Raw genomic sequence first — 17002 nt, 5'->3', positions numbered from 1 at the left:
AATTATATAAAAATCTGTGCAAATGATTGTTGCCTCAATGTGGATGTCGGAGAGCAATAATAGCTGCCTGCGTCAGGTTGGCCAAATTCTGCTGCCTGACTTGACCGTCTGCTTTTTTTCTCCTTTATATCCCACCTCATCTTCATCTCACAACCAGACATGCCTTCACCGACACTCATCTCATAACATAAAAAAAATGAGCGAAACTCATCATATTGGCCAGCGGATTTCTTACGATGGCGCAGCTTGCACGGTGCGCTTCATCGGCGGGGTTGCGGGCACGACGGGCAGCTGGTTAGGCGTCGAGTGGGATGATGCCGCACGAGGCAAACACGATGGCTCTCACAAGGGCACTCGCTACTTTACATGTACTGCATCTATTCCTCTTATGAAAGCTTGAGATTCTATATATTTCATTCGACTGACGCGACGAGACGCAGGCAAATCAAAATCCCCCACCGCCGCTTCATTTGTCCGGCCAACTCGTCCGGCAGACAGCCCCCAGAGCTTCCTCGCCGCCCTCAATGAGCGGTACGTCATGGATGCGCCGGGGGCGGTCAAGGGCAAGTCCAAGATCGAGATTGTCATCTCGGGCAAGGTCGCCCAGGAGATGGGCTTTGACAAGATCTGGCGGCGACAGTCGCGGCTGCGGGAGACCAAGATTGTGATTCTCGACAGCCTGCGGGTTGCCGTGGCGAGGACGGAGGGGGACGTCAACGAGGAGGGCATCGCGGCGACGATTGCTGAGACGGCTCCCAAGATTGTGGAGTTGGATTTGAGCAGGAACTTGTTTGAGCGGTTTGGGCCGGTGCTGGACATATGTCGAGATTTGAAGGATCTGCAGAAGCTTAGCATCAAGTAAGTTTTGGCTACATGTGATGTCTGCTACACTATTACTGCCATGCTGACATATGATTTTTTCTTCACTCTTATAGTGGAAACAGATTTTTAGATATCCTCGCCGATGATTCTCTCAATGGTGCAGAGTCGGTTCTAGGCGGAGTAATCGAGCTGCAGCTAGGAGAGACGTTGATGAGCTGGCAAGAGTCGTGTTTGGTGGCAAGCAAATGCCCTTCCTTGGCCACACTTCTCGTGGGATCGAACCAGCTGTCAACTTTACCAACCATAGTCCAAGACGGTCTACCATCAACTCTGACATCGATCAATTTGGAGTACAATGATTTCACGAGCTTGTCAGACATTGCCAGCCTTGCAACTCTCAACAACCTTCGCTATCTACAGCTCAAGGGAAACAACATTTCAGCTATAACATCTTCTTCCGGCCCTAACGATGTCGTTTTCCCTCCATCAGTACAATACATCGATCTCTCCTACAACAAAATAGACAGCTGGGAGTTTGTCGACAAACTGCCGGCCGTGTTCCCCGGCATGATAGGGCTTCGCATCACCCACAATCCCATCTATTACTCCATGGACGCCGATTCCAATGCGCAGTCTTCGGATGAATCATTCATGTTTACCGTTGCCCGCATTGCTCAGCTCAAGACGCTCAACTTTACACACATTACCACCACGGACCGCACCAATGCCGAAATGTTCTACCTATCGCGCATCGCGAAGCAGCTGGCTACGGTACCCGAAGCTGCAGAAGATTCCATCAAAGTCCTACACCCGCGGTACAATGAGCTGTGTGAAGCATATGGCGAGCCCGACGTGATTCGTCGTGAGGAAATCAACCCCAACTTCCTCGAAGCTCGCCTCGTCACTACGGAGTTTCATTATGAGGGAGCTTCCGAAGAGGGAAAGAAGACGAGAATCACTAGGATCCCAAAGTCCTTTGACATTTACGCCGTCAAGGGCATCGTGGGCAAGATGTACGGCGTAGCGCCCCTTAAAGTAAGGCTGATTTGGGAGACTGGGGAGTGGGATCCCGTAGCTGGATATGACGAACAGGATGGCGACGATGACAGCGACGATGAGGACGACGCCCTCCCGGAGACGGATCCGGACAGTCAGGAAGCAAGCGGTGAAGAAGACAAGGCAGGCAGGTGGGTGAAGAGAGAGGTCGAGCTTACGGATGGTCCAAAGCAGCTGGGGTATTGTGTCGACGGGTTAAGAGCGAGGATCAGAGTAGAGGCATCAAGCAGCTGACAAGCTTTCACTGTAAATGGCAGTAGTATGTTACTCTTTCGGTTTTCTTTTTTCCCTCCAATGGTTTCACCCAATTTGTTTCCCCAGTGCCAAGCAACAGCGGGCATCAGGTCAAATTCTCGTTGGACGAGGAAAGACAGCTCTCATGCAGGTCCTCCCTTCCAACCCCGAGAATGGCATCATCTTTCTTCCCAATTCAACCGGATCGGTTGACAATCTGCGCTGGGAGGTTGTAGCTGTAAGGCGTAGCGACGGGTGAGTTCCGAAAGCGATATTCCCCGAGTTAGTTCTGCAACGTAAAATTTATGCTCAATTGATGGGAATCGAGTGTCCAGGCCGCCCCGCACAGCAGGGATGTCTAGCTGTTATTCGTCATTGGAGCTTTCATGCAGCTTGGCAAGAGCTGAACAAGATGAGAAACGCTGTGGTAGCATAGAAGTGTGGGGATGTAACAACTAGATGTCAGTGATGCATATATGTGGTGTAACCAAAAGCTGTATATATATATAGGGACAAAGTATACTCAGGGTCGGACGAATGGATCAATAAACAGCAGCGTAAGACACAGACACTTTCTCCTTACGAGCAAGTGGTCTCAAAGCCGCGATACTCACCAGCTTATACTCGCCTCTCTCACACAAACCACAACAATGCTCTTCACCAACATCGCATGGCTCCTCGCCGGCTCGGCCTCCGCCTCAGCCTCAACGCCAAGCTTTAAATGGCATTGGCTCAACAACCCCGGCGTCGAACCCGTATCACCAATCGGCCGCTCAATCACCATCCAAGTGCCCCCCGACACCGACATCTGGCGTCCCGCCCTCTCCAAGCACAACTTCACAGCTCCCTACCTCTACACCACCGTCCCCGCCGCGCACTTCCAGAGCGTCCAAGTAACCGTCACAGGGCCCTGGAAGACGCTCTACGACCAGGGCGGCCTCGTCGTGACGTTCCCCAACCGGCACAACCCCAACGCCACGCGCTTCATCAAGGCCGGCATCGAGTTCAACGACGGCACGCCCGCGCTCGGCGTCGTGGCCACGGACATTCTCTCCGACTGGAGCTTGAGTCCCATCACGGAGAAGCAGACGGGCAACGCAAAGGCCACGATCCTGGTGGAGAGGGACGGTACCGATGCGTGGGTGTATGTTGTAGAGGGTCAGGGCAAGACGAGGCGCGCCCTGAGACAGGTGACTTGGGCGTTTAACGAAGATGATGGTCAGGGCCTTGCCAAGGAGATTCAAGTCGGCATCTATGGCGCGAAGCCGACGGAGGAGTCGGGCGAGGGCCACGCGAGGGACAAGATTGCCGTGTCGTTTTCTGGCTTTTCGCTCAAGACTGTGTAAAGGCCGTTTAACGCCTGTATTTGGAACCCATCTTTCTTTTCAGTAGTTAATTGAAAATCATATTCATTGTTGTGTCCTCGCGCATTTCGCAAAATAACTCCGCAGCCCAAAGACCATTTGCGGGTGTCTCCCGCGGCCCTCCGCGGCGGGTTTAATGACGCCGGAGTCGCGACACCACAAAAACTCCAGTGGGATGTCCGCAAGCCACGCCATGATATGCATCTCGGATCGGACCAGATCAGGTCAGCTGGGATAAGAGTGTCATAATCAATTGGCGATAACTAATATTCACAAGTTACCGCAATCGCGAAACAGCGAGATTGCTAAGCAGATCTCGGATGCAATCGAACCAAAGCCGATGGGCAATCTGGAGATAGCTAAACCCGGGAACATCACCATTCAGGTACCAAAAACTCAAAGAGCGAGAAGACACTTGGAAAGGCGAAGAAAACAAAGTTTAGCGCCAACCTGCCACAAGAGACAGTGTTCGTGCTTTCGCCTTTGAGTTCGGAGATCGGGACGCTAAAGGACGGGTTTGTGTTGTCGGAATAAGTGAGTCGAAATAGACTCGTTATTTCCGATTGCCCAAAGAGGAAATTTCCTACAGTTACATCATTGCCTCGAAAATCTCGAACATGCTGCGGGGCCAGAATTTGATATATAGAGGTTGAGATATCGAGTTGATGAATTGTTTTTTCGAAAAGAGCATTAGCTCAAACAAAGCTTTAATACAACTCTTTGCACAAGGATTCAATCCCTGACAATATCTGCTTCATTTCATACTATTCCTGCGATTGCACACATACATCTGAACAACATGGCTACTGTTATCAACAAGAGCGTCGGTCCTATTGGCTACGGCCTCATGGGTAAGTTTGCTCAAAACTCTCCATTTACTAAACAGCAGTGTATACTGATACCTCATTTTAGGATTCACTTGGCGACCAGAGCGTCCTCCTCTGGACCAGGCACTGGCTGCCTTAAAGGCAGCTGTTGAAAACGGCATGACTCTCTGGAACGGCGGCGAGTTCTACGGCACACCTGAGTGGAACTCTATGACTTTACTCAAGGCGTACTTCACCAAGTATCCAGAAGATGCCGACAAGATTACGCTCATCATCAAGGGTGGCGCGGATCTTACTACGCACAAGCTCGACGCTTCTCCAGAGGGCATTCGACGCTCACTCGACAACATCATCAACCAGCTAGGAGGAACTAAGAAGCTTGACCTCTTCAGCTGCACAAGAAGAGACCCCAACGTTCCTCTGGAAGTGACTTTTGGAGTCATCCAGAAGGAGTACATCGACACTGGAAAGCTTGGCGCCATTGCACTCTCTGAATGCAACGCCGATACTATTCGGGAGGCGGCCAAGATTGCCAAGATCGGCACCGTCGAGGTCGAGTTGAGCATGTTTACCCCGGATATTCTTACCAACGGTGTTGCTGCGGCCTGTGCCGAGAACAACATCCCCATCACTGCCTATTCTCCTATTGGACGAGGAGTAAGTTCAACCCCAAGAGAACTGAACCCCACTCGCACCATCTAGTACATAAGCTGACTCTAGAAATCACAGATGCTCACCGGTAGATTCAAGGACGTATCAGAGGTCCAGGGCTTTGGATTCATCTCCAAGTTCCCCCGTTTCGAAAAGGCCGCCTTTGACCACAACCTCCAGTTGGTCGCTCAGGTTGAGGCCCTCGCCAAGGAAAAGGGTTGCACACCGGCTCAGCTCGCCATCGGCTGGGTGCACAGCCAGAGCAACCGCCCAGGACGACCAACCATCATCCCCATCCCCGGCGCAACAACAGCAGAACGAGTGAAGGAGAACTCCAAGTTGATCAAGTTGACGGAAGAGGAGGCGAAGAAGATTGACACCCTCGTCGAGTCATTTGAAGTTGCTGGCAACCGATACCCTGCTGGCGTCCCGCACAACACCTAGATACAGGCGAGCTGAGGCGTTGCTTTATCCCAGAAGAGTTTCTGGTTCGTGATTTGTTAGAACTAGCATAATGACTTGCAATTTACAAGCGATTTGACATGTTATGATATTGAGACTCAGGGGTGAAATTGTCCTCATCCGGTCAAGTTGGCTTGAAGCCAAGATGACCTTGAGCATTGCAGAATTCATCGAAATGAATACATCATAGTGCGAATAATCAAAAGGGATGTTTTAATTTGTTGTCTTTAAAACTTACCATTCTCGTATTGTAGCTCTGTCAATCGATTCAATCGACGACTGCACGAATAGACATTTCATGCCGTGTAATCAAGAATAAAGATCAAAATTATTCTGAGCAAGAATCGCGTCGGCAAAAATAATCTTCTTCTCTATGGGTTTTCACGTGACGCTAAGAGTGCGGGTACCTGAGCTTACCGACCACCAAGGTACAAACCTGAAGTACCCCTCCATCACAACCCCTGCCCAACTCTGAGTACTCCGTCAAGACAAAAGAAATGGCAGAGAAAGCGTACAACTAATACTATATAGACATTGACGTTTAAAACGACAGTCCATTGCCATTACCGATTTTTTCTACCTCACACTTGTCTAGGGGTATACATATATAAGCTCACCTTCATTAATCATTGCACAGGTTAGGATTCCAAGAAAAATTAAGGTGCCATGCGTGCCAGTAAACAAAAAGAAAGGAAAATGCTAAACCATCATTGCCCCATTCATGCCCACGGCTTCCACCCGGTTGACAAGTTTCTTCACATTTGCCCATTCCTCATTCTTGAGTCCTTCCTTGCCGCCCAAGCCACTAGCCACTTCGAAGACGGTCAGAGAACCGTCGATGCCACCGGTTGCGATGCGTTTGCCATCATTGGGCTCCCAAGCCAGCTTGTTCAAGCTCCTGGATAGCATTGTCCTTCCATCCTGTCGGCTGCTCGGTGTTATTCTCGACACCGGCTCCTCCGTGTCGATAGCAATGTCCCAGAATTCTAGCCAGCCAGCTCCATCTACGAGGGCAAAGACACTGGGCTTCACGGGCGACCATCTTGCATCGTAGACGACGTCCTCGCGGACAAAATCGATCAATGGCGAAATAGCACCATCTCCAGCACCAATCGTCGAGGTGGCCGCGGGAGCACGAATCTTCCAGAGCTTGACACTCCAGTCGAGAGAGGACGAAATGGCCAAGTCACCGAGATCCACAGGGCCCCTGGCTGGATGGAAGTCAACTGACATGACGGGTGCCGCATGTCCCTTGTAGCTAATCTTCTTGTCGACGCCGGCCTTGGCACCAGCGCGGTCATATCTGTGGCAGGGGAATATTGTTCCCTCTTCGCTTCCAACGAGGAAGAACGTCGGGTCCGTCTGAGGGAATGATAGGGATGTAGGGCTGACGTCCTCAACCGCCACCTTGGCCTGGCTTGGATTCTTCAACTCAAGCAGCTCTTGGGGCTGCGCAAACACATCCATGCTCCAGCCGCAGACAACGCCATCTGTAGAACATGATATAATATTGTTGGCATTTTGCGTGCCTACAATGTCCACCGAGTAGATTGGGTGGGCATGGCCGTAGCCCGTCAATGGCGTCTTCTGGACCGGTGCAGATTTTGCTCGAGTATCCCATAGCAAGACTTGGCCGCTGTATGAGCCGCCAATGATGAGATTTGGGTGGTAGGGTGAGAATTTCGCTGTGAGGATGTCGGACTGAGCGGTGAAGACATATTCCGGCCGATTGTGCATGTGAATGTTCCAGACCTGGACGAGCCCATCTGGTTCGTGGGGTGCTGTCGGGTTCTTAGTGTAGGATGCCAGCACCAGTTCATTGAACTTGGGTGAGAAGTCTATCCCGCTAATCATTCGCTTTTTAGACCAACGATCGTCGAAGAATTGCACCACCTCCTTGACTCTATGCCCTCCTTTTCCTCCCGTGTTGCCGCTTTCTTCATCTTTGTCTTCGAGGTCCTTGCCATGTAGGGCATAGTCGGTAAGGATATCATAGGTCTCTTGGTCCAAGGCTCTTTCAATAACTTTTGTCGACTGCTCTAGGAAATCCACAAATTCGTCTGAGTGAGTGACAGCTTCTAGTTCTTCGGCAGTAAGTTCTCTAATAGGATAGTTGGTTGAGGAAAAGTTTTGTGCCGCGGTACCACCCTCGGCTAAAAGCTCTTTGGTTGCTCGTAGCTCTTCCTCCACCTCGAATCTAATCTTTTGGCGCAGTTCCTCCTCTCGGTCACGCTCCTTCCTGCTTAACCTCTTGTTTGCCGTTGAAGTCGGACTCATGAAGTCATCTGCATCGGACGCCATCGATTGAGCCCTTGTCCTAGTAGGAGTAGCCCATTCATCTGTAGTCTGTACACCTTTGCTGTAGGAAAAGACTTCCTTAACAGGACTCGGCGGGCATTCGTAAACGGTTGTCAGGGGGACTGTCGTAAGGCTCAGCGTCACAGGTGTAGGCCCTGGTGTAGCTTGTCCACCTTGTCCAGTCAAGGAAGCTGTCCATTCAGAAGTCACATTGCTGATTTCACCGCCACTGAGTACACTATTCGGCCTGCTTCCACGATGCGCAGGCGATCCAGGGGGTCCCGTCCCAATCGAGCTGGGCCTGCTACTACCGACCAAGCTGTCAATGAGGGTTTCGATCTCGCGGCGGCTATCTCCTCGTGGTGTCGGTGATACTAGCTGTAACAGAACAGATCATCAGCGGACGCGAAAGTGGGTGGCAGACGGAGAGAGAACAAACCTCGCTGGGCGAGCTCATGCCAGTGCGATTGTACGGCGTCTGGCTGGTCGCCCGAAGCTCCCTCTGGCGCTTAAGCTCTGCGAGCTTCGCCTTTTTGGCAAGAATCTCATCTCGACGTTGCTGCATGGTGATTGTCCCAAAGTCCCATGGCGGGACTCGCCAGTACAGTAGGTGAGGTCGAATGCGAAGGGACAAGGAGGGAGGGAGGTCAAGCCACGGCGCCACTCAGCGAGACGGCGATTCACGAGGGCGAGGGCGGGGTTCAAAAAGACAGGCCTATAGTAGTTGAAGGAAGAGAAGGAAACGGTCAAGTTAAAATCAGGACAGGGGATGGCGCTCTGGTCGGCCACTCTGCCCACTCCTTTTCATCCTCTAATGAATACTCCGTACACCGTAATATTAATGGCACTGGTCTGTATCGGCAGCTAAAGGCGATTGCCATGAGCTTATCAGCGTGGAGCGCCAGCACCAGCACCAGGCGCTGGCTGCACGTGACCGCAGCAATGGCACAGGCCTAGAGACAGCCGGACCAGCTGCGGCCGTCCGGGCCTGGAAAAACTGCGACTTTTCCCGAGGACATTTTCAAATCTTCATCCCAGCCGACGCAACAATTCCCTCGAGCCACTCCTCGACAGGGTTCATCGACGGCCATTGTCGACCCCCCAGATCCTCCCTCACTCCCCGATTCCTGCCTGAAGCAGCCGCGCGACGTGCGATTTTCACCATGTCGTCAACAGGAGTCAACGTACGTTGCAGTCTTATCCTCGCAGTGCCCAACCGCAGCCTTCCCGCATCGGCCTCGATCCTGCGATGCTCGCGTGCAATTGGCCCTCGTTTGGCGACACAAGTCTGATTGATCAACTTCCAGGTCCTCCGGTGGTCCGCCCTCGCCTTTGGCGTGTTCTACGGCTTCTCCCACCAGCGCACCATCACCACCACACAGCGAGCTCAGCACGCGCAGCACGAGTACGAGCAGAAGCAGAAGCTGATAGACCAGGCCAAGGCCGAGTACGCAAAGAAGAACAGCCCAGTCACGGCAGCAGCAAACGATGGTACGCATGATCCGAGAGACTATGCAGCATGGCATCTCGTCCCCTTTCTCCAGCGGGGTTATTATAGCAACGCAGGGAATGGAGGGGAAACATGGAGGCGCATTTTGGGATTTTGTCAGCAAAGCTAACTCTGGGACAGCCGCTACCGATGTCAACAGCCCTGAATTTGACCTCGAGAAGTACCTGCTGAAGATCGCCAAGGAGAGCCCTTAACGCAACCAAAACGTGGACTGATGGAGGGGTGAGGAGCAAGGGAGCGATGTTGAAAAAAAAAAATGAGAGAGATGCTGGCGGGCGAAGAAGATGCGGCCGTCATGAAGACCCAAAAAAAGCCCTGCGAGGCATAATGAGACACCACAGACTGCAAAGGCAGTGTATATTTTGAAACTACACATGGCGCCGCTGCATAGAGGTTTCCTGGGGTCATTTGTTTGGTGAACTGTACTATGTAAAAATATGCGCAATTAGACGATTCAAAGCTAAAAGAAAAGTTTACAAGAGTATCAACAACGTTGTGAGGAATAAATCAATGCTTGAACGGCTTCCAATTGCATAACACGTGTGAACGATACACTGCGGTTACAAAATTGAGGTTTCTCATGGCTGGTGTTTACATGCGCAGTTATGAGGTGGAACGGTAATCCGCACCAACGGATGTGGTTCTTTTTCCTTTTTTGCACTTTTGTGCTTTCACAGAGAGGAACAGTAACACTCATGGTCAAGGGTGCCAGTAGTAATACTCCGCAAAAGAATAGCACATTATATCGCAGGTTCAAATACACTCGTTTTCAACAGCTTCATCGTTGATTCAGACTCGTTCCCACTTTTTCAATTGTCGCATGAAGCTTGAGATACATCCTTACAGTACCTATCTTGTGTGATTGCGATGCTCCCTCGGGAAAACACCGGCGCCCGCGGCAGCCCCACAATGTCTTGACATACGTAGCACCTTAAGCTCCAAGCTGTCCTCAGCAGTCTGAGCGCGGCTTCAAGCAGGTACGAAGAATCTCCAACAACGCCTCCGGAGATTCATCTTCCACACCAGTAGCCACAATGGCGGCAAAAACCCAAGGGCCCGCCGTAGGCTACACTACGGAAAGCACTCGGACGCTGCTTCGGGTTGTCATTCTCTGCTTCATTGCAGCGGCTGCCATCTCGAGCCGTCTCTTCTCTGTTATACGTAAGCCAGTTGAACCACTCGTCCAGTTGCGATGGATGCTGCGATGGCGATGCTGCGATGCTGCAGCCATTGCTACATCCAATTGCAGTTGTGGCGTTATATATCAGAAGAAACAGTCTAACTAACTCGCTATCTTTAGGATTTGAAAGTATCATCCACGAATGTTAGTCTATTAAACTCTATGCACTCTCCACGCAGAGCGCACGACTCGCCCCAATCAATGCCACTTACTCTACTAACAACAATCGTCTAGTTGATCCCTGGTTCAACTTCCGAGCAACCAAGTACCTCGTCGCCAATGGCTTCCACAAGTTCTGGGATTGGTTTGACGACCGAACATGGCACCCTCTCGGTCGAGTTACTGGAGGCACACTGTACCCTGGCCTGATGGTCACCAGCGGCGCCATCTACCACGCTCTCAGAACCCTCACAATCCCAGTCGACATCCGCAACATTTGTGTCCTGCTTGCGCCCGCCTGCTCTGGACTGACTGCGTTTGCCACCTATCTTCTCACCAATGAAATGACTACGTCGCCATCTGCTGGTCTCTTGGCTGCCGTCTTCATGGGAATTGCGCCGGGTTACATCTCCAGATCCGTCGCTGGCAGCTACGATAACGAGGCCATTGCCATCTTCCTCCTTGTCTTTACCTTTTACCTGTGGATCAAGGCCCTGAAGCTGGGTTCCATGCTGTGGGGAGCTCTCTGCGCGCTCTTCTACGGATACATGGTGGCCTCTTGGGGTGGATACGCTTTCATTACCTGCTTGCTGCCTGTGCATGCGCTGGTCCTGATCGCCATGGGCCGATACAGCACTCGCCTCTACGTCAGCTACACCACCTGGTATGCCCTGGGAACATTGGCCAGCATGCAGATTCCTTTTGTCGGTTTCCTGCCTATCAAAACTAGCGAGCATATGCCCGCCCTGGGTATGAATATCCTTCGTCTATGACAAAACACACCTCACCTTAACATGAATCGCTAACATCATTTATATAGGTATCTTCGGTTTCATCCAGCTCATTGGCTTCATCCAGTATGTGCGATCTGCTATTTCTGGTCGTCAATTCCAAACCTTCCTTGTCACCATCCTCGTGGCGACGTTTGGCTTGGGTCTGCTGGGTCTCGTCGCCCTTACTTCTCTGGGCTACGTTGCTCCCTGGAGCGGACGTTTCTACTCTCTGTGGGATACCGGCTATGCCAAGATTCACATTCCCATCATTGCCTCCGTCTCTGAGCACCAGCCTACCGCCTGGCCTTCCTTTTTCTTCGACCTGAACTTCCTCATCTGGCTCTTCCCCGCTGGTGTCTATCTGTGCTTCCAGGATCTCAAGGATGAGCACGTCTTTGTCGTTGTGTATGCCCTCTTCGGAAGTTACTTCGCCGGTGTCATGGTGCGTCTGATGCTTACACTGACCCCCGTCGTCTGTGTTGCCGCCGCCATGGCTGCCTCTCAGATTCTCGACACCTACCTCTCATGGAAATCAGCTACTCCTGTCGAGGAGCAAGAAGCCCCCAAGAAGGTCAAGGGTGGTCTCCGCGGCAGCGACAAGCCTAATGTTGGAATCTACAGCAACCTCACCAAGGTCATGGTGTCCGGATCCATGCTTGTCTACCTCTTGATGTTTGTCTCTCACTGCACTTGGGTTACGTCCAACGCCTACTCCTCGCCTTCAGTGGTCCTTGCCAGCCGTATGCCGGATGGAAGCCAGCACATTATTGATGATTACCGAGAGGCTTACCAGTGGCTGCGCCAAAACACCAAGGAGGACGCCAAGGTTATGTCCTGGTGGGATTACGGCTACCAGATTGGTGGCATGGCCGACCGACCTACCTTGGTTGACAACAACACCTGGAACAACACCCACATTGCTACCGTTGGCAAGGCCATGAGCTCCAGGGAGGAAGTCAGCTACCCCATCATGAGACAGCACGAAGTTGACTATGTTCTCGTCGTGTTCGGTGCCCTCCTGGGCTACTCCGGTGATGATATCAACAAGTTCTTGTGGATGGTCCGAATCGCCGAAGGTATTTGGCCTGATGAGGTCAAGGAGCGAGACTTCTTTACCCCTCAAGGAGAGTATCGCGTTGATGAAGGTGCCACTGAGACCATGAAGAACAGCTTAATGTAAGTGTGAGAAAGGAAATAGAGTGAAGCCATTGATTTCTAACAAGAAGTACAGGTACAAGATGTCGTACTACAACTACGCCTCTCTGTTCCCCGCGGGACAGGCCGCTGATAGAGTCCGAGGGGTCCGAATTCCCGACCAGGGACCTGTTCTCAACACGCTCGAGGAGGCCTTTACCAGCGAGAACTGGATTATCCGTATCTACAAGGTCAAGGATTTGGATAACATTGGTCGTGATCATGCTAATGCTGCTGCCTTTGAGCGCGGCCAGAAGAAGAAGAAGCCCACCAAGAAGAGGGGCGCTCGTGTGCTTCGCGTGGATTAGAAAGATAAAATGTGTTATCATGGAGAGATATTTAAGGGGGGCTAACAGAAGCCAACAAAAAGAATCATGGCTTGGGTGCTCCTATATATCTAGGCAAAGATGGTCTAGAATGTACATCAATTTCATTGTTTGCAAAGAAATCATGCCAGTCTTTTCGGAGCGATTGCTAATTAGCTATGTTTGTTTGCTTGATGTAAACTGTATCGAATGAAATAGCAGCAGTTACTGTATGGTGTATGTGATTTGCCACCATTTAACAGAGTCAAACCAAGATGGATGTCTACCAAGTTGTTAACAGATGGCAGACATTGGATGCACAACTTTGACGAGGCACTGTAATGTCTTCCAAATTGGTTCATTCAATCATCAGCTACATAGTCCTCGAAGCTCTCCCGATCATGCCTTCAGATTCGCATAGTTTCGGCTACCAATGTTGGCAGCTGCGGGAGCAATGGGCTTGCCAGCTGGCAAACATTGTTGCTGCAGCGCATCTTCAAGGCAAAACGCGTTTTCGTCCCAAGTCACGCCCGCTATTTCACTTTTCACTTCACCCTCACTTTTTCTTCCATCCACTCTCCTTTTCTCTCTTCCCTTCGCCAACTTTCCTGTACTTTCTCTTCTCCCAACTTCTTTCTCAACCGAACACCTCCATCACTTCGATTCAGTCGCTTCTTTGTTTTCCAGATCACGTTTTCTCTTTGAATCTTCCTTGTCTCACTCTCAGATTCTGGCACGATGGGCGGTAGCAAGAAGAATCGGCGCAAGAACCCAGCTGATGACAGCGGCGTTGATCTTCTCAGCCTTGCTTTCAACTTGCCCACGCGCCGCGATTTTGAACGTGCAGACAGAGTAGCGGACCAAAACCAGATCCACAAGCAGAGCATCAGGATTCAATATGACGCTGGCGAAGACGAATCCAGTGAGGCCGAGTCCTCGACTGTATCTCAAGCAGAGAGCAAAAGATCAGACACTCAAGATGCTGATGAGACGCCAAAAGCTCGAAAATCATCCAAGCCTCGCCAGCAGCAGCAACAGCAGCAGCAGAAGCAGGTCAAAGAAAAGAAGAGTGACCGACGAGCTCCTTCTCCGAAAGATGATCAGAAAGTACCTGACCAGGCCAAATTGCCATTACTTACACGTCGACTTTCGAAACGGGACACTTCCAAGCCCCCCAAGCCTCGTGGGAGGTCGTCCTCAAGCCCAGCTTCCATGAGAGCTTCTTCTCCTGCTTTTTCCATACCCTCTTCAGCTACCTTTCCCCGTGCCACGTCTAAGCACTCTCAAAAAGCTGCTAATCTCACTGCTTCGGACGCCTCTGCCAGGCCTCTTCAGCTTCACATTGGTGGAGGAGCTCAACCGCAGCAATTCTATCAACCCATGTTTGCTTTTCCCACAGCCTCTGTGTACCCCCAGACACAATATTACTCTACTGTTGGCAATGATTCTACTTTTGGCTGTAATCAATATATACCTTTTCCTATGAGCACACTGCCCTCTACCAATACCACGACATCACCACAGCCGCGCAACCTAATTTCTCAGCAAGTTCAACATATTCAAAGCGAATTCGACGAAGTAGTGATGAAGCTTTCGCAAAACCCCGAGGATGCTACCTTAAAGAGTAATCTGTCAGCTCTGCAGACCGAACTCAACACTCGGTTGAACTCTTTATTGGGTACGGAACGCCAGAAGGAACCCAAAGCCTCGGATGCCTCCAAACCTCATGACTTGACAATGATGTCCTCCATGTCTCAACTCACGACCTTTCAGCAGGAGAGGAGCCCTAAAAGGAAAATTCGCCATCACTTGTGTACGGGCTGCGGCAAGGTCCGCTCTTCCGACTATCACAGCAAGCGCCCTGTCATTCCAGGAAACAGGCCTTCCAAGAACTACTGTGAAGACTGCTTTGAAGAAAACGTCGAGAAAGGAATTTTGGAACATTATTTTTGTTACGGCTGCGGCACTGTCAGATCCAAAGACTTCCATCAGAATCACCCGATCTCGAAGGAGGATAAGCCCTTTCCCAACTATTGCTCGATATGTGTTGAAGAGATCCGATCAGCTGAGACCGTCGCAGACTTCTCTGTAGTTGATTTTGTAAGTATTTTGGCCAGCTATTCATAAAGACATCGGTTTAAGACGAAAATATTAACCAATTACAGGCTCCAGAAAATCGTTCCTCTTTGAACTACGCACACTCGGTTGCTGCCCGTGGTCAATTTCAGAATTACAAACAGGTTGATCCGTTTAGATCAAGGGAAGGATTGAGCAACAAAGATGACCAATCCAATATCTTGTTGAACTCGGCTCGTGGCGATAATAATGACAAGATTGATTCTTATGGAAGAAAGAAGATGCCACACACGCTAAAGATTTCCACAAGCGGCCCCCAGCTGAGCTCCTCCAACTCTTCACCAGACTCCCCATATTATCCAGTTCGCCATACTGGAGCATCCCAAAGGCGCGCACAGAGAAGCCCTCTGGCTAGCCCAGGAAGTCAATATTGCAGCTCTCCTGATACTCCGACTACACCAAGATATCAATCCCCTTATGTGGAAGATGTTATTTCGCCCATCCAGGAAGCAAAGAAGCCGGATGGGGAGCACCAATTTCATTCAACGGCACCTAGTGGGCGAGATTCTCAGAGTGGTTGTCTTCATCGCTCTGCAGAAGATCACAGCTCTGATATCTCTCAAGAGGTGTCCGACGATTCTACGGAAGGGCACGCTTCCACCGACGACTCAGCACAATCTACCGGGAGCAAGTCTGTGAAATTTAGGCCGAAGGTTGATATTCGACTCTCAGATTCTCGAACATCAAGCAATGCCTCATCGCATGTCAAGATTCTTGAAGAAGATATCAAGCCCGACGATGATACCATACCAAGTCGGGTGGGTATATATGGAACTTCGCCAGTGAAATCCCAAAACGGGTATTACCCAAGAGCACTAGGTTCTCACAAGGTGCCTTCCACTGCTGCTGTTGAGGACGGATACGTGGAAACCATACCAGAGAGAAGCTACAGGGGAGCTTTTTCCAAGGACAGCCCTGCAAGTTCGTGGCTGCCCCCCACGTCCAATGCTGGAGGAGATTATTGGTATGCAAGGCCCTCCACATATCATTCTACCACAACTCCCAGTCCTACCACGGAAGGTTTCAAAGGATTCCGGCCAGGTGGCCACTCAACTTTCAATTATGGTTCCAAGAGCGGAAATGGGAATGAAAATGGCGCTCCACCGCCTCGCACCACTGGCGATACAATCAACCCGACAAATGCCGACACCACGAAGGAACGAGAATCGCAAAAGACTCCCCTTTCACCAACCTCTGGCTCCCAATCTCAAGCTCCCCCAGAATCGTCCGGGAGTAGTTGGAGGTACTATACGTCTCCATTTGGAGGAGATCAAAAAGCAGAGTCTACATTCAAAAAGCCGTCCCCCTGGAGCAATTTCTCTTCTCGGTCTGACCCTGAGTGCCACACAATGCAAGACGATTCTTCGTTCAGTCAGAGTGCGTTTAGTGATTACTCTCAGCCCAGCAGTAATCCTTACTATGAACCTCGCAAACGAGCCTTTCCTGATATAAATGATTATTGCTTCTTTGGCACACGGACCCATCGCACTCCTGGCAAGTGGGCAAAGGACTATCAAAGTGCAACAAAATTGCCTAAGCCGACGCCATACTGGATTCCTGAACCTATCATAGAGGAACCAGATTCCCCAGAGAGCTCACCAGGGAAAAAGTCCAACATGCTTGGTAAGTTGGTAACCTCACGTCACTTGTATCAAGATTTCATTCTTAACCATTCACAGAGTTTGACGACCTCGACATCTCTCCTGCATCTGTCAGCAATCTTGCCACTAACTCATCGCCTGATTCAGCAGAGGGTAAAGCTGATCTCGCTGGACCCGGAATCAAGTTGGACGACGAGTCTGATAAGGAGAACGCTCCCGGCAAAAACAGCGATGATGAGCCATCTTCCGAGTAGATTTGTAAGTGATTTACAAAGTTGGGGTAGGTGGGTAATTTACATTTGCTGTTCAACGTTTATTTCTTTTTTGATGATCGCCATTGTTGCTGTGGACGAACCACGTCTGATTTGTATGGACTTTTTTCCTTTCTCATGGCTTCTACACGATGTTTTTGACACGCCCAAGTTGCTAT

At 50.7% G+C, this 17002-nt stretch overlaps 8 protein-coding genes across 8 annotated transcripts; 7 read left to right on the top strand and 1 right to left on the bottom strand.

Annotated features, from left to right (window-relative positions):
- The first annotated feature begins 130 nt into the window (after window positions 1–130).
- Window positions 131–2183, top strand: V8C40DRAFT_247158 (uncharacterized protein). The gene is made up of 3 exons (XM_083216269.1): window positions 131–368; window positions 441–858; window positions 936–2183. Exons 1-3 carry the CDS (start codon window positions 197–199, stop codon window positions 2110–2112), a joined length of 1767 nt encoding a protein of 588 aa, XP_083072735.1. The 5' UTR covers window positions 131–196; the 3' UTR covers window positions 2113–2183.
- A 36-nt stretch (window positions 2184–2219) lies between these two features.
- On the top strand, window positions 2220–3513 carry V8C40DRAFT_247156 (DUF1349 domain-containing protein). The gene is made up of 2 exons (XM_083216268.1): window positions 2220–2367; window positions 2448–3513. Exon 2 carries the CDS (start codon window positions 2589–2591, stop codon window positions 3456–3458), a length of 870 nt encoding a protein of 289 aa, XP_083072734.1. The 5' UTR covers window positions 2220–2367; window positions 2448–2588; the 3' UTR covers window positions 3459–3513.
- Window positions 3514–4086: 573 nt separating this feature from the next.
- On the top strand, window positions 4087–5486 carry V8C40DRAFT_247153 (NADP-dependent oxidoreductase domain-containing protein). The gene is made up of 3 exons (XM_083216267.1): window positions 4087–4327; window positions 4389–4960; window positions 5033–5486. Exons 1-3 carry the CDS (start codon window positions 4276–4278, stop codon window positions 5396–5398), a joined length of 990 nt encoding a protein of 329 aa, XP_083072733.1. The 5' UTR covers window positions 4087–4275; the 3' UTR covers window positions 5399–5486.
- Window positions 5487–5716: 230 nt separating this feature from the next.
- On the bottom strand, window positions 5717–8569 carry V8C40DRAFT_247151 (WD40-repeat-containing domain protein). Its single transcript, XM_083216266.1, has 2 exons — window positions 8154–8569; window positions 5717–8092 (listed from the first exon to the last, which is right to left on the bottom strand). Exons 1-2 carry the CDS (start codon window positions 8277–8279, stop codon window positions 6116–6118), a joined length of 2103 nt encoding a protein of 700 aa, XP_083072732.1. The 5' UTR covers window positions 8280–8569; the 3' UTR covers window positions 5717–6115.
- Window positions 8570–8710: 141 nt separating this feature from the next.
- On the top strand, window positions 8711–9959 carry V8C40DRAFT_247149 (F1F0 ATP synthase subunit e). Its single transcript, XM_083216265.1, has 3 exons — window positions 8711–8898; window positions 9022–9205; window positions 9345–9959. Exons 1-3 carry the CDS (start codon window positions 8878–8880, stop codon window positions 9416–9418), a joined length of 279 nt encoding a protein of 92 aa, XP_083072731.1. The 5' UTR covers window positions 8711–8877; the 3' UTR covers window positions 9419–9959.
- Window positions 9744–10027, top strand: V8C40DRAFT_247146 (uncharacterized protein). Its single transcript, XM_083216264.1, has one exon. It carries the CDS (start codon window positions 9830–9832, stop codon window positions 10010–10012), a length of 183 nt encoding a protein of 60 aa, XP_083072730.1. The 5' UTR covers window positions 9744–9829; the 3' UTR covers window positions 10013–10027.
- A 103-nt stretch (window positions 10028–10130) lies between these two features.
- V8C40DRAFT_247145 (dolichyl-diphosphooligosaccharide--protein glycosyltransferase subunit STT3) lies at window positions 10131–13058 on the top strand. The gene is made up of 5 exons (XM_083216263.1): window positions 10131–10385; window positions 10525–10548; window positions 10639–11313; window positions 11384–12512; window positions 12568–13058. Exons 1-5 carry the CDS (start codon window positions 10259–10261, stop codon window positions 12836–12838), a joined length of 2226 nt encoding a protein of 741 aa, XP_083072729.1. The 5' UTR covers window positions 10131–10258; the 3' UTR covers window positions 12839–13058.
- Window positions 13059–13573: 515 nt separating this feature from the next.
- On the top strand, window positions 13574–16826 carry V8C40DRAFT_279849 (uncharacterized protein; the record flags this gene model as incomplete). The annotated part of the gene is made up of 3 exons (XM_083221297.1): window positions 13574–14935; window positions 15001–16594; window positions 16651–16826. 3 exons carry the CDS (start codon window positions 13574–13576, stop codon window positions 16824–16826), a joined length of 3132 nt encoding a protein of 1043 aa, XP_083072728.1.
- Window positions 16827–17002: the final 176 nt, after the last annotated feature.

Source organism: Trichoderma camerunense, assembly GCF_050948025.1.
Source record: "Trichoderma camerunense strain CBS 138272 chromosome Unknown V8C40scaffold_10, whole genome shotgun sequence".
Lineage (NCBI taxonomy): Eukaryota > Fungi > Ascomycota > Sordariomycetes > Hypocreales > Hypocreaceae > Trichoderma > Trichoderma camerunense.
Note: the sequence above shows the minus strand (reverse complement) of the source record. Positions and strands in the feature narration are given on the sequence as shown.

Coding starts and splice junctions, on each gene's coding strand:
- V8C40DRAFT_247158 (XM_083216269.1), top strand. CDS start 197: ATGAGCGAAACTCATCATATTGGCCAGCGGATTTCTTACGATGGCGCA. Junction 369..440: donor GGGCACTCGCTACTTTACAT/GTACTGCATCTA, acceptor GACGAGACGCAG/GCAAATCAAAATCCCCCACC. Junction 859..935: donor CTGCAGAAGCTTAGCATCAA/GTAAGTTTTGGC, acceptor TCACTCTTATAG/TGGAAACAGATTTTTAGATA.
- V8C40DRAFT_247156 (XM_083216268.1), top strand. CDS start 2,589: ATGTGGTGTAACCAAAAGCTGTATATATATATAGGGACAAAGTATACT.
- V8C40DRAFT_247153 (XM_083216267.1), top strand. CDS start 4,276: ATGGCTACTGTTATCAACAAGAGCGTCGGTCCTATTGGCTACGGCCTC. Junction 4,328..4,388: donor TATTGGCTACGGCCTCATGG/GTAAGTTTGCTC, acceptor ACCTCATTTTAG/GATTCACTTGGCGACCAGAG. Junction 4,961..5,032: donor ATTCTCCTATTGGACGAGGA/GTAAGTTCAACC, acceptor TAGAAATCACAG/ATGCTCACCGGTAGATTCAA.
- V8C40DRAFT_247151 (XM_083216266.1), bottom strand. CDS start 8,279: ATGCAGCAACGTCGAGATGAGATTCTTGCCAAAAAGGCGAAGCTCGCA. Junction 8,093..8,153: donor GCATGAGCTCGCCCAGCGAG/GTTTGTTCTCTC, acceptor GTTCTGTTACAG/CTAGTATCACCGACACCACG.
- V8C40DRAFT_247149 (XM_083216265.1), top strand. CDS start 8,878: ATGTCGTCAACAGGAGTCAAC. Junction 8,899..9,021: donor TGTCGTCAACAGGAGTCAAC/GTACGTTGCAGT, acceptor ATCAACTTCCAG/GTCCTCCGGTGGTCCGCCCT. Junction 9,206..9,344: donor CACGGCAGCAGCAAACGATG/GTACGCATGATC, acceptor ACTCTGGGACAG/CCGCTACCGATGTCAACAGC.
- V8C40DRAFT_247146 (XM_083216264.1), top strand. CDS start 9,830: ATGAGGTGGAACGGTAATCCGCACCAACGGATGTGGTTCTTTTTCCTT.
- V8C40DRAFT_247145 (XM_083216263.1), top strand. CDS start 10,259: ATGGCGGCAAAAACCCAAGGGCCCGCCGTAGGCTACACTACGGAAAGC. Junction 10,386..10,524: donor CCGTCTCTTCTCTGTTATAC/GTAAGCCAGTTG, acceptor CGCTATCTTTAG/GATTTGAAAGTATCATCCAC. Junction 11,314..11,383: donor CGAGCATATGCCCGCCCTGG/GTATGAATATCC, acceptor TCATTTATATAG/GTATCTTCGGTTTCATCCAG.